Source organism: Eptesicus fuscus, chromosome 22, assembly GCF_027574615.1.
Source record: "Eptesicus fuscus isolate TK198812 chromosome 22, DD_ASM_mEF_20220401, whole genome shotgun sequence".
NCBI classification, from domain to species: domain Eukaryota; kingdom Metazoa; phylum Chordata; class Mammalia; order Chiroptera; family Vespertilionidae; genus Eptesicus; species Eptesicus fuscus.
The window spans coordinates 10008411-10023332 of NC_072494.1; the positions used below are offsets into that span (position 1 = coordinate 10008411).

A 14922-nucleotide genomic window follows, 5' to 3' on the forward strand; every position below is an offset into this window, starting at 1 on the left:
TCGGACAGTTTTCTGGGAGGGCTGTCCGGAGTCTGGGCGCTGTCTGCTGTCCCATCACAGAGCGAGAGGCAGCGTGGGAGCCCTCGGCCCCTGGTGGCCGGCGTCCCCGGGGGGCCCTCAGTCTATGGCTCCTGGGTGGATGCTGAGGACGGGCGGCTCCAGGCAAGTGGGGGAGTAGTTGAGGTGCGGCTCCTTGATCCACAGCAGGGGCACCCCGTTCTTCCCGTCCGAGTTCTTGCTGGAGCTCCGGCTCTTGAAGCGCACCAGCAGGATGGAGATGATCAGGATGCCGAAGATGGGGAACGGGTAGAAGAAGACGAAGTAGAAGAGCGCGTCGTTGGAGCAGATGGCGGACTGCAGGGTGGAACCTGGAAGGGCCGGGAGGGAGACAAGACAGTGAGGGCTGAGGACCTGGGCTGTCGGCTTTTGCTCTTGAAAACCTCACCCGACCCCATGGAAGCCACTTGTCCTTCCCCTACCTCCACTAAGAATGAGGACAACCTTTATATTCTTCTAAAATATATATATATACTAGAGGCCAGGTGCACGAAATTCGTGCATGGGGGAGGAGGGGTGTCCCTCAGCCCAGCCTGTACCCTCTCCAATCTGGGACCCCTCGGGAGATGTCTGGCTCCTAACTACTCACCTGCATGCCTGCCTCATCGCCCCTAACCACCTCTGTCTGCCTGCCTGATTGTCTCTAACCGCCTTTGCCTGCCGGCCTGATCGCCCCCTAACTGCTCTCCCCTGCCAGCCTGATCTCACCCCTAACTGCTTGCTCCCCCGCCGGCCTGATGGCCCCTAACTGCCTCTGCCTTGGGCCCCGCCACCATAGCTTTGTCTGGAAGGAGGTCGGACGTTTGGAAGGAGGTCGGACGTCCGGAAGATGTCCAGTCGACCTGGTCTAATTAGCACATTACCCTTTTATTAGTATAGATTTTTATTTATTTCAGAGAAGAAGGGAGGGGGAGAAACATCAATGATGAGAGAGAATCATTGATGGGCTGCCTCCTGCACGCCCCCTATCAGAGACTGAGCTCATGAACCCATGACCGAGCTGTGATCTTTATCTTCCAGGCAGTTGTAACCAACTGGGACATCCTCCCCCTGTAAATCGGGAAAACTCACTCGTGTCCAGCACTCGGATGCTGATGGGGGCCGACTCCTCCTCCGTCAGCCGGTACCATTCCTTCTGGGGGCTGGGCAGCCACTCCTCCACGCGGCAGGAGTAGTTGCCCGTGTCTCGGGGCCTTGCCTGCAGCACCGTGAGCCTGTAGAGCAGGGGGGACAGCCTCTGGAAGCGAAGCCTGCCCTCCCAGGGGCCGCCCTCGGGGCCAAACACAGCATCAGGGCCCACGCTCAGCAGGGCCGTCCGCTCCGTTGGGTCCTCTTCATCTTCCTCCTCATCCTCCTCTTCCTCCTCCTCGTCCTCCCGTTCTTCCAGGCCAGGGCTGCCCGCGTTCCCCCCGGCTTTAGTCCTCAGGGAATACCAGGCCACCGCAAAGCGGGAGTCCTGGCTGGAGCGCGACACGATGCTACAGTCGAGCTGGAAAGCCGCCTTCTCGGTCACCGTGGCGTTGGGGACAACCGTGTCCACCTGCAGGGCGGCCTCTGGGGGGGACGGGGACACAGGAGGGAGAAGAGCCTGTTAATTTCTTTGCTCGAGACAACCTCCATGTCCACCACTAAACGCGTTGTAGTACATCCAGACCACAGCATGCTGCGCACCTGCTAGAGGAATGAGCGGCACTGTGTGCAGAGATGGGAAAGGAGGGTCAAGGAAAAGCGCTCGAGAGAAGCACGCTGCGTTCCCTACGCGGCATGGTGAGCAGAAGACAATTTTATTCTGACGTGCATGTCTGTTTATGTTTGCCTGGGTGCCCGTGGAAGAATTCACAGACCTGGTACTATGGCTGCGTATGGGAATGGGGGGGGGGGCAGTTAGAGTCACTGTAAAACCTCGCAGTGGTTGAATAGTGTGTCCTCGCCCACCCTCACAAATTCACCTCCCCCTGGAACCCCAGCACGGGGCCTCAATTGGAAACAGGGTCTGTGCCGATGTACTTAAGTTACGATGAGCCCTAATTCCAGCGACTGGGGTCCTCATAAGAAGAGGAGAGGCACTGGCAAGTGTCGCACAGAAGTTCGCTGGTCCAATTCCCAGACAGGGCACACGTCCAGGCTATGGGCTCAACCCCCAGTAGGGGGCGTGCAGGAGGCAGCCAATCAGTGTTTCTCACATCAGTGTTTCCCTCTCTCTCCCTTTCCCTTCCTCTCTCTTTAAAATCAATAAAAACATATATTTTAAATATATTTTATTGATTTTTTACAGAGAGGAAGAGAGAGAGGGATAGAGAGTTAGAAACATCGATCAGCTGCCTCTTGCACACCCCCCACTGGGGATGTGCCCGCAACCAAGGTACATGCCCTTGACCGGAATCGAACCCGGGACCCTTCAGTCCGCAGGCCGACGTTCTATCCACTGAGCCAAACCGGTTTCGGCTAAAAACATATTTTTAAAAAGAAGAAGAAGAGGAGGAGGAGGAGGAGGAGGAGGACACGGAGACACACAGAGAAGACAGGGAGGACGGAGGCAGGGGCTGGAGTGACACAGCTGCAGGCCAGGGACACCTGGGGCCCGAGGAGCCGGGGAGAGAGGCCAGGACGGATTCCCCCCGAGAAACATCCGGGGAGCACGGCCTTGAGGACACCCTGACCTCGGACTCCAGCCTCCAGAACCGAGAGAGAAGACATGTCGGTGTTTTCAGCCATCAGGGTCGGGCTCGTTTGCCCCGGCGGCGCTGGGAGACGAATTCGCCCTCGGCAGCCTTTGCATCTGCACCGTGTGCGTGTAGATTGCTGCCTACGCCTCCGTGACCCCGAGGAGGAGAACATTCTCCCAGGACAGAAGCCAAACTGCAGACACCAGACCGGAAAGGGGACTCACACTGAGCAGGGACCCCGCCCTCGGAGGATGACACAGGCAGAGTCTCCCCGACTGAGACACCGCAGCCTCGGGAGGCGCCCACCAGGTGAGTCACGGCTCACAGACACGGCCAGGCAGCCCGAATCTGTTTCATTTTGCGGCTGTTGTTAACGGCTCCCGGGGTAGGTTCTACACAAACCATCTCTCCCAGCTCCTAAAGGCTGTTCATGAAACGCGCGTGAAAGATGCCAACGCAGCATCAACAAGAGCAGAGCGACCACGTCGGAGTCTCCTTGGATGAAGACCAAATCGGAGCATTTCCCAAGGACTGTCCTGGGCTTTCAATGAATTGGCTTAATGTCTCTCGCAGGCGAACACAAGGCTGGGTTCCCACTGCTTTTGTGGGGCTCCGCCAAGCCCCTGGGCACCCCCTCGGCCCACCTGGAATCTCAGTGTGCGCGCTGGCACGCGGGGGCTTCGGAACCACGACAGGGCACAGCGTGCCATCCCAGCCCTTCCTGGGGGGGAAGGAAAGGGGGCGCGCTGAGGACAGAAAGCGGCCGAACGGGGGAATACGAAATCCGTCCACAGGCTGATGCAGTCACTGGCCGATTCCTCCAGAGAGCATGGCTAACGCGCGGCCCCAAAGCCATGGAGAGAAACGCTGCAGAGCAGGGGCGGTCTAGGGTGCTTTTCCCTCCAGAGTCTAACACTGAGTCCTAACGCCCCTAGCGACGGGCCACTGTGTCAGGGGAGTGGCCCGGGGAAGGTGGCCAGGGGCCCGCCGTAGCAGGAGGTCGGCCCCCCGAGCGCTCTTCCCCATCCACTCTCCCTTCGTCTCTTCTGTCTAACTGCTCAGACCTTCTTCGGGCCCCTCTAAGTGCCTCGTCTACAGTAGTGACTCAATACAAGGTTTTCCAACAAAATTAATTTCCACCCTCATTTAACTCCCCTCTCCTTAACACGCCTCTCTACCAATTTGGTTCCCCACGTCTGACTCCCAGAATAGACCCACATGCCCCTTCAGAGGTTAACACTCCTTCCTTTCCTTCTCCGGGGGGAGCCCCGAGGAAGTCCATCCCCGCCCTCCCCGACGTTGCGCTGACGGCTCCGAGGCAGTGTCCTTGACCCCCGACTCCCGGGCGGTCTGACGAAGGTGGCTCTCTCTTCCCCACGTGTGAGAGCCGAACACGACTGCCAATGTGCTTGGCGACCACCTCACTGGGGTGGTAGCCCTTTCCCTCACGTGTGTCATACTACGGTCGACCTTAAGCAGTGCTAGGCGACTGAACTCCTGGAGTTTCATTGCTGCAAGTCTTCCATCCATCTAACCTATACCTCAGGAAGAAGTCCTCAAAGCACAGCCCACAACCAAAGTTATGCAACCAGGGAAAACGGTGGCTATGAAATGCTAGTGAGATTATAGAGAATTTTCTTTTTCAAAACTACACTTTTCTGTTTTCCAAATGTTTTGTAACTGGCACAGTCAACTTACATACAGTCACGCGCCACGTAATCGAGCTTCGGTCAACGCTGGGCCACATACAGGACGAGTCCCCTAGGCTGAGACACTGCCACCACCAGGGACATCGCCGCCACTGGAAGGCTGCCCTGCACGGCCTTCCGCAGTGCTCATGGCGATGCTGGTGTGAACCCACCTACTGCACTGCCGGCCGTATAAAGCACAGCCGGCATACTGTACATGTAGTATATGTACATACTGTACATATACATATAGTATAGTACAGATACTGTATGTATAGTATAGTACATATATTGTGCATATAGTATAGTATATGTACATACTGTATATACTGTTCATATACATATAGTATAGTACATATACTGTACATATAGTATAGTATGCGTGGTACGATAATGACAATCAACAACTATTACTGCTTTATGCATTTACTATATGATACGTTTTATCGTTATGTTAAAGTACACTCTCTCTACTTATAATAAAAAAAAGGTTTGCTTATAAACCAGTGTGGCCTGTACCGCTTATACGTCTCGTTTGCTGTGTCTCCTGGTTGCATCACTTTCTCTTGTGCTGGATTTAGTCTGGTTTTGTACAGAGCACGCCATGCAGGCGTGTAGCCTGGAGCGATAGGCGGGGCCGCGCGGCCTGCTGTGCAGGAGGCTGCACCGTCAGGTGTGTGAAGCGCGCTCTGTGATGTTCGCATGACAACGGAATCGCCTGGCGTCGCGTTGCTCAGGACGATCCCCGTGGGTAAGCGGCACGTGACTGTGCTCAGAAAGGGAGGGAGGAAGGCGGGCTGGGGGTCCAGGCTACTCCTCTGGCTGAGGGTGAGAGGCAGGGCTGCAGGGTCAGGCCATGTTGGGAGCACACTGTGGCGGGAGGGAAGTGGGGCGGCCGCCCGTCTGCTCTCGCTGGCTGTGTGGCTTTTCTCTTCAGGCCTCGGGTCCCTCCAAGGTAAAATGTTCCAGTCGGGGCGTCTGAGGACGGCACATAAACCGCCCAACCCTGGCTGCATGAGGCACGCCTCCTCCCCGGCCACCTGGGGCCTCGCACGGGGACCTGCACAGGGGGTGGGAGCTGGGGACCAGGGGGTTCAGCTGCCACTTCTCTACCTTTGGGAAAAGACGAGCCGCCGCTCCTGGGCGACGCAGGAAGAAGAAGAAAGCCCAGGGGAAAGATGAGTAACTCGGGGGGAGTGATGTCCCTCCCCCCGCGGAGACCCTTTCTCATCACAAAGGGTGTATTCAGTCTCCGAAGTGTGTCCGTGACGTGTGGGCCGGGCCAGCATGTCTGTGACGCCCTAGTGTTCCAACGGGCAAGCTGCTCTACTCAGACAGAACAAAAACATCCCGAAAGCCCCCGACAGGACCAACGGCAACACACGGGACGTTGGGAGGCTCCGAGAGCAGACAAGACAAGGCGTTCCCACCGACACAGGCCGCACCCCATTCTGCTCCCCGCCATAGAGGGCCCACTGGCTTGCTGCTCGGACGCGGGTGAATGGTGACATGATGGCAGCGGGGACAGGAACCCACTCCAAGTCTCCTTTCATTGCGTGTTTAAATGTGTCACCATAACCAGCCCTAGTCATCGTGTGTTTTCAGGTCCGTTAGAAACCAACAAGAAAGACAAGAGAAGCACAAGGCCACACGACTGGTCCTTCGCACCAATAACGCTGCTCGGAAGTGAGAGAGGGCAGGCTGCATGGACTTCATCTTTTTCTACCTGAAGCACGTGAATCCATTTTTTTCCCACTGAAAATCCATAAGCTTCCTTTTCTGAACCACCTGGCTCCTGTTTCAAGATTCCTGCACATCCACCACTTGTCCAAGTCTGAATGTGGTCTTTAAAAGGAAGACATTCCATGCACTGGAATCATTAATCGTCAAATGATAGTCGAGTGAAGAAATAGAATCCCCTGAGGCCGAAGCCACGTGCCCTTCACGAGGGGGAAAAATGGAGGCAATACTGAACGCAAATGCAAACGGTGAATGCACACACACGTGACTGCAGACAATGGATTAACTGACAAACTAATGTTACGCAGCGCATGTGATTCATACGCACAGGGAAGTGGGAAGGGGTGTGGAGGCCCGGGGACAGGGGCCCTCACCTGGTCGCGTGACGGTGACAGCGGTCTGCCCGGCAGTGTCCTCTGCCCGCTTGTACCACAGGCCGCTGGGGCTGGGCAGCCACTCCTCCACGTGGCAGCTGTAGGTGCCGCTGTCCTGCACCGCCGCGTTCTGCAGGAAGAGCCGGAACACGCCCGGGGCGGGGCTCTCCAGGTGCAGCCGCCCCTTCAGGTTGTTCTTGGCCGCCTGCTCCCCGTAGTGGAAGGTGGCCTCGCGGCTCAGGCGGGCCACGGCCTCCCGCTCCGGGTGGTTGGGCTTCCACACAAACCACTCCACCACGAGCTGCGAGGCCGGGCTGGTGCGGTTCAGGACCACGCACTCCAGCTGCACCTGCCGCGTCTCCAGGACCGACAGGTTCCCCTGCACCTGGCTGAGCTTCAGGCGGCTGTCTGCAAAGGCGAGGGGAGAGAGGTCAGAAAGCAGCAAGCCGCCTGCAGGCCCCCCCTCCAAGCACAGGTGAGGGGCGCCTTCCAAACACAGAAGACAGCACCCTCAGTTTGAGGAAGCCTGTCTCAGGCGTGGCCCCCGTATGTTCGAGTTCTCGATCATGTGCCCGAGTGTCCGAGTTTTACGGAGTCCAATGTGACCGTGACAGCTCTCCCCACTTATAACCCTCATCAGCTCAGAGGCCGAGCAGAGGACAAGCACGCCCTCTTGTCCGAGACGACGCGTGCAGATGATGGCACATCCCAGTGACAGCGGACCACGCGGCGTAGGGCTGAGGGCAGGTGGCTAGGAAAGGACAGGAAAGGGCACCGTGAGACCCCTCCAAGGCAAGAGATTTTTATTTTACTTTTTAAAAAATACATATTTTTATTGGTTCCAGAGAGGAAGAGAGAGGGAGAGAGAGAGAGAAACATCAACGATGAGTGAGAATCATTGATGGGCAGCCTCCTGTACACCTCCTACTGGAGACTGAGCCCACAACCCGGGCATGTGCTCCGACTGGGAATCAAACTTTGACTCTCTGGTTCATAGGCTGATGCTCAACCACTGAGCCACGGGCTAAGCAAGAGATTTTTAAAACTGGCCCCATGGAGGGACCGTGCTGGGCTGTGAACCACGAAAGAGCTGCAGAGGAAACAGCTTATAGGGTCTCGGGCTGGCCCTGAGCATCACAGTTCTTACTCTCTCTGCAAAACCCCACACCGTTTCCTCTCAAGGTGGGAACACAACGGATCTGACAGCAGGAAACTGACACCGAGGGACCAGGGGTTTGAAGAGTCAGACCTTGGGAAGTGTCACTGACGACGCACAGGCCAACAGCACCCGCGTCACCTCATCACAGGCCCCAGGGAGGCATCACAAAGCCGTGACGCTGTGCATGCACCGAAGCCGGGGAGGGCCCTCCGGAGGGACATGAGGGAGGAGAGGGCCATGCGACTTCACCTTTTACTTTTACACTTCAGAACTGTCAGACTATCTCACAACGCACACGATTACTTTTATAATTAAAAGGTGAAAAAATTAAAACCAGAAAAAACATTTTAAATGAGCAGTCTCCCCCAAACACACACACACACACACACACACACACACACACACACACACACTCATCTCTCTCTCTCTCTCTCTCTCTCTCTGGTGTCTCTGGGTTGAAAGATTGTTTTCTTCTTCGTGCTTTTGTATTCTCCAAAAGCTCTATAGTGTATTCTTTCTCAACAGAAAATAAAAAAGGGGGGAGGGGGCTAGAAGCAGAAAAAAAAAACACACACAAAAAGAAAAACATTCAAACCAAAAAAATCTCAGCGGAAAAGGGGGACTGGGATGTGCTGTCTTCATCGGCGTCCTGTGAGCTCTCCGTTCACAGTGTTAATATTCCTCGTACATGAGCGTTCACTGTGTTTTGACAGGAATCCGTACAGCCCTGCGCACGGCCCCAGTTCGCCTGCGCTGAGTCTCGGCCTAAGGGGGGAAATCCCGGGATAAATTTAGGATCTGGGAGTTCCCCACCTAAGGCCGAGACTCAAAGCGGGCGAACTAGGGCAGTGCGCAGGGCTGTACGGATTCTTGTCAAAACCCGAGATAAATTTAGGACCTGGCCCTGGCCATTTGGCTCAGTGGACAGAGCGTGGGCCTGCAGACTGAAGGGTCCCGGGTTCGATTCCGCTCAAGCGCACATGCCTGGGTTGTGGGCTTAATCCCCAATAGGGGGTGTGCAGAGGCAGCCAATCAATGATTCTCTTATCACTGATGTTTCTCTCTCCCTCTTCCTTCCTCTCTGAAATCAATAAAAATATGTTTAAAAAAAATTTAGGATCTGCAGGGAACCTCACCGTTTCGGCACAAAGAGAAAAGGGAAAGGGCGGATGGTGACGAAGAGAACACTTGCGGGGGGCGCCTGTGTGCTCTGAGCGGGGAGCCGGGTCAGAAAGTAAGAGAGACAGGAAGAACAGAAACCTGCAAGAGCCACTTCCAACTTCCGTTTTCAAAAGCCCCTGGGACTGGCCCGGGAGGCAGGACACAGGTCCGGGAAGTACCAACCGGACGCACTTGGCCCAGAGCTTCCTTCCTGGGGCAGCAGCAGAGGTTAGCACAGCACGTCCCTGTGGGAGGACGATGGCCGTTTTAGAAACACAACAGCCGAGCAACAGGAGGGCCAGCCCCGCCTGGACTTGGAATCCGGCTCCCTGTGCCTCCTGAGCGACAGGTGCCGAGCCTCAGGCTCCTGGGAGACAGGCCGTGGGAACAGAGTGGTGCAGAAAACTAAGGACCTGCGCTCACAGGGAGCGTCAAGCCCAGCGGGAGACACAAGCAAGTAAACAATGAGCACGTGACACGTGATAACTGACAATCCATGAACTTCCCTAGGTGTGACTAGGCATGCGTGCTCGTCATTACCTGTCTACACACAGGCAAGTGAACAGGGACGGGAAAGGGGACACAGGGTGCCTAGAATGCTGTTTCAGTTAAAAAGAGCTAACCTCTCGGAGGAAGAGTGAGATAAATGGATACCTACGGTCAATGTGTTCCAGGCTACGAGGACAGTCAAAGGCCTTCGGGTGTTCAAGGAAAGAGACCATTCATTCCTTGTTCAAACAATATTTACTAAATATTTATCATGCCAGTGGCCAAAGACACAAAGATACAGCCCTGACCTCAAAGTGCTTACTGTATGGGCGGGGGGAGGGCAGGGGAAAATGCAAGCACACACTTGTTATGCTATGTGTTTTGTAAGAAACCCCTGGTGATAGGGGAGGTATCAGGGAAGGCTTCCTGGAGGTGGTGCTGAGTGACGTGTTGGGAATGGGGTGATGACAGAGAACAGGACAGGGGCATGCCAGGGGAGAGGACAGCAGGAGAAAAGGCAGGGAGATGGGACTCCGGCTGCTCACACAGCATCCCACCGCCCTTCCGGAAGGACAGTGACAACCAATTGTAGAGCACGCAGGGAGGAGGATTGGAGAGGGAGCTCAGGGCCGCCTTACATGAGAAGTTCTAGAACAAGCATGTCAAACTCGCGGACCGCATGTGGCCCACAATGAATATTTTTGCGGCCCAGCCAATATAAAGGTATTAAGAAACGTTTCAATAAAAATTTCATAACTTAATTTTTACAATATCCTGTTATATTTAATTATTAATAATGAACTACAACATTCGCTAATGACTGATTACTATAATCATGTTGCATTCTTTTCCCTTACCCGCCTTACATACAGGTGCACCATTTCTCTCCACTACTAGCAGCAAATATTTTAGCAGCCGATTGCCATGTCATTAGTCTTGGACTGACTTGTTTGGTGTGCACAACAGGAAATATTTCGCTTTTGGAGAACAAGAAAAATAGGCTTATTTGCGTTACGCTTATTAGTTTGTGCAGTTATTCAGTGTCTGGTAAGTTAATGTTCAAGGAAAAATATTAATTTTTATTAAAATGTTCTATTATTTTATGTTAATGATGACTCATTTATTTCAGCCCTTTGTATTCGGCCTGTCTCTATCGAAATAAACCTACGTTTCTATGAAAACGGAAGCTTTCGTGTTTTTGCGGCCACATACACATAAACTTTGTTTATCTGGCCCGTGTGAGCCTTTGAGTTTGACATGCTTGTTCCAGAGCTTCTTTAACAAGAAGGGGAGACTGATGGGCGCACTCGCTCCCTTCACACACAGTCACGCGCCACTGAACGGCGTGGATACGCTCTGAGAAAGAGTCCTCAGGCGACCGTGTCACTGTGCAAACATCAGAGTGCTCACACACACCTCGTCGGTACAGCCTCCTACACACCTAGGCTCTGGGGTCTAGCCCAGGCTACGTGCCTGCACAGCATGTTCCTGTACTCAGTACTGTGGGCAGCTGTAAGGCAACGGTGAGTATTCGTGCGCCTAAACATAGAAAGGTGCAGTAAAAATGAAAGATGAGCAAGGGTGCACCTGTATGGGGTGCGCGCCATGAATGGAGCCTGCGGGACTGGAAGCTGCTCTGGGTGAGTCAGTGGGGGGGGGGGGGGGGGGACTGTGAAGCCCGTACACGTACACCCTGTCCCACAAGCCCTCCCCTGCTTCCTCCTAACAGGGTCAGAAAGAGAACCTCAGGCTGTCAGTGCTGCTCCCGGAGCAGGGATGTGGGCTGGAGTGGCTGGGAATATCGGGGAGAAACTGCTGGGTAAGGCGTGGGTCACCCTAACAGAGACTGTCAGGAGGCAGTGCAGGTGGAGTGAGGACCAGTGGGAATAAGAAATCGGAAGCACTGAGCTGACAGGCTCCTCTGTCTGAAACGGGTGAGTGGGTAACGGGCTGGGATGTCACCGTGCACTCAGAACTGAGGTGCTGTGAGCGAGAGGGGCTCTATTACCCACTGCTCCCGTCAGAGAAAAATCCTCCAGAGCCACACAGCCTTCCACTTCTCACAGGAATTCAGCTCCTTTATAATCTCACCAGAGGCCCGGTGCACAGGTGCCTCGGCCTGGCCTGTGGGGATCAGTGGACCTCTGCACCCCCACAGCCTGGCCTTACCCGCCAGCTCATCAGACTCCAGCCCGCTGTCCACAGCACAGAGTAGTGGGCAAAGCAGCAGGCAGCCGAGAGGAGCCCGAACCCAGGCTGGGTACCAAGCTGCTCCCGCTCATCCTGGCCCCACTGCGCCTGCCGCAGCTCAGGCACGCAGGGTGAGCGTCCACAGGAGAGGCTCCAAGGCATCTGGCGCCTGTCTGTCAGCTGAGTGGCGCTCCGGCTGTGGGAGCGCACTGACCACCAGGGGGCAGCTCCGGCATTGAGTGTCTGCCCCCTGGTGGTCAGTGCGTGTCATAGCTACTGACCAGTCATCGGGTCCTCCAGTCGCTTAGGCCAGAGGTCAGCAAACTCATTAGTCAACAGAGCCGCAGTTTGCCGACCACTGGCTTAGGCTGTTATATATATAGATGGGACCATCATGTAAGTGGTCCATTGCCGGCTCACACGTCGCTATGCGGTGCATGACTGTAATGGAAAGGGATGACCCAAACCTCTCTGCGGTTGTTCTAGAGCAGGGGTGGGAAACCTTCTTTCCGCCAAGGGCCATTTGGGTATTTATAACATCATTCATGGGCCATACACAATTATCAACTTAAAAACTAGCCTGCTGTAATTGGCCAAACATTTAATGAGCTCACCCCTAATGCTTTGGCAGGGCCAGACCCAATGATTTCGAGGGCCTCCTATGGCCCGCGGGCCGGATGTTCCCACCCTTGTTCTAGGGGCAGATCTGAAACCTGAGAGGGAGATGATGGGGATGGGACATTCAACAATGAGGGTGCCCTAAAGTGGAGCTGAGGCATTCGCAGAGGTCAGAGGCCACCGGTCAGGCTGCCCCCACAGGTTTGGAGACAGGAAGCACTCCTCTTGGGCTGGGACAGGAGGTAAGGCAGCAGGTGAGAGAGCCCAGAAAATGCTTCCTAGGCAGGATTCCAGGGATGAGAGCTGGCCCAGCCCATGATCCAGGGTGCGAGCTGCAAACCCCGAAAGAGAGCGGGAGCTGCCAGAATCCTGCCTTGCCACATCCTGCCAACCACAGCCGCCCGGCGGGCCTCTCCCTGGTGAGGATGCGCCCACAACAGCACAGTCAAGGATGCTGAGTTTGCCATCGGCGCTGGGACCCCTTGCAGGCAAAGTGGGCGGCCCACCTTGCGCCAGGAAGATGGCCTGCGTGCCTGCACCCACAGCCAGTGTGGACCCAAGGCCCTCTCCACACTAAACCCACTGGGCTGGGTGGTTGCACCCCCTCTGCTCACCTGGCTGCTTCACGGTGACCTCTGTGCGCCCCGAAACCTCCTCCGCCAGCTTGTACCAAGCGAAGTTGGGGCTCAGCAGCCACTCCTCCACGTGGCAGTAGTAGCTGCCGCTGTCGCTGACCTCGGCTCTCTGGACGGTGAGGCTGAACAGGCCCCCGGACGCGTGCCTCTCGAACTGCAGCCTGGGCCTCAGGCCCTCCTCCTCGGCGTAGGTGCCGTACTCGAAGGCGGAGGTGTGCGTGGTCTTGAGGATGAGCTTGCCGTCGGCGTCCGAGGGCTTGTGGACGTACCAGAGCACCGCGAAGTGGGAGTTCTGGCTGGTCTGGGACTTGACGGAGCAGTTCAGCTGGATGGGCCTGTTCTCCACCAGCGTCAGGGTCCTCTTGGATTTGCTCACCTGCAGCTTGGTCACTGCAGAGCAAAGCGGGGAGGTCAGCAGAGTGGCCACAAGCCCCTGGTCACGGCCGTCCAAGCCCCACCTCCAGGCTCCTCCTCCAAAGCACGGTTCCAGAGAGGGGCTGACTTTACCCCACATCCCTCCCTCCGTCTCCTCCCTGCTGGGCCCCCACTCAGGCCCTCACCACCTCTCCCCGTCTCCTGCCTGCTTCCCCTGCCTCTCATGGCCTCCAGGGGGATCCAGCTACAACACGAATCTGCCCACATCCTCTCCCTGCTTGAACAGTTTAATGGTTCCCTTGCTTTTAGGTGACACAGAAAAAACATTCCTTTTCACGGTACAAAGTTCCTCCAGGTGTCTTCCCTCATCTCCTGGGACTCGCCCTGGAGCCCCCACGCCCCATGCAGCTTCCCCCTGAGCCCTGGGCTCTGCTCAGCTGTCCTCCCCGCTTGTCTCCTCTGCCACCTCCCTCTGACCCTTCTCCACTCAGCCTGCAGCCCCCTCCCTCAGGCCCTCCCCCTGGGCCACATGCCCCTCCTCTGTGCTGTCCTCTGCACCCTGTGTATCTTCAGGCCGTTTTCCTTACGTCTCTCCTCCATCCTAGTCTGTCAGCTCCCAGAGGACCCAGATCAAGTGTTTTCCATTCGATTTGCAAATGTTTAGCATGGGCCCACCCTGTCCCCTTGTGATGCTAAGGGCTGGGAGAATAAGGAATAAGACAGGCCTGCCCAGAGGACGCTCTCATCTCCCCTCGCCCTCCCCATCCCCCCCAAGAGCTGGGCTCAGTGCCTGGACTTCAGAAAGTCTCGGTCAGTGTTCGCTGAGACGTGTGAGTGAGTGGGCGAGGGATGCAAGCACACCAGAGACCCACGATCAGCAGGTGGCCAGGGACACTGGAGTGATCTTCCGGGGGGGGGGGGGGGGGGGGAGGGGCACGAGACAGGGAAGACTGAGGAGAAAATGACAGACAGTGGGACAATCAGAGCCCACTGCAGCCTACCTGCCCCTCGCTATCCCGCTCCACATCCAGGAGGGAGGGCAGACTCGGGAGTGAATCTACCCTCTAACTGAGGTGCTCACAACAAGCCGCCATCTAAGGAGACATATCTCAGGAAGGGAGTCTGGGACCCCACCCACTCCATCATGACTGCACTGGCTCTGCTCCCCTCTCTACCATCCCCCACCACGGAAAAACACTACTCCAAGTTCCTCTAGGAAGCTAATGGTAAAGCCGTCCCCCACCTCCACCCCTCTTCACACTTGGCCTCTGAGACCAAACCACTCCCCGGCTGAGACAGAAACCCAGGGCCAGGCAGAGCCCCGCAGGGAAGGGAGGCCAGGCCAGGGCTGCCGAGGCTGTCCCCAGCACCCCAGCCGGTCAGTGTCTTGCTCCAGACCAAGGCCTGCGCTCGGGTCATCCTGGGCCTCCCCGGGCAGTGCTGGCCGGCTGGCTCGCTTAGAGCTGGGAGTGCACAAGCAGCATCAAGGCCCGAGTCCCACGTACCAAGGCACCTGCAACCTTCGAAGGCCGCAGGCTGTCGCTGGGGCAGCCTGGCCACACACGGACCATCCTTCTGAATGGCCCAGAGGATCCCGCAAGCTGAGGCGCGCAGGATCCCGGCGCCCTGACTGCAAGAGCAGCTCGAAGCGCACAGCTCACAGCTCGGTGGAGGACACACCTGGTAAATCAGGCGACACTGCACAAAGGGCTGCTGAACTCTCACGCCTGCAGGCCTGCTGCAGCCATCACGGGCACCCCTCGCAGGGAC

The 14922-nt window shown here is 56.3% G+C and overlaps 1 protein-coding gene across 1 annotated transcript in view; it reads right to left on the minus strand.

Annotated features, from left to right (window-relative positions):
• IGSF3 (immunoglobulin superfamily member 3) overlaps positions 1-14922 on the minus strand; it is an 83785-nt gene continuing 68863 nt past the window's right edge. Inside the window, exons 8-11 of the mRNA XM_028154146.2 lie at positions 12757-13167; positions 6526-6933; positions 1129-1611; positions 1-368 (exon numbers count right to left, since the gene is read on the minus strand). Coding sequence (XP_028009947.2) covers positions 118-368; positions 1129-1611; positions 6526-6933; positions 12757-13167 — 1553 coding nt within the window. The 3' untranslated portion in view covers positions 1-117. The remainder of the gene's footprint in view (positions 369-1128; positions 1612-6525; positions 6934-12756; positions 13168-14922) is intronic.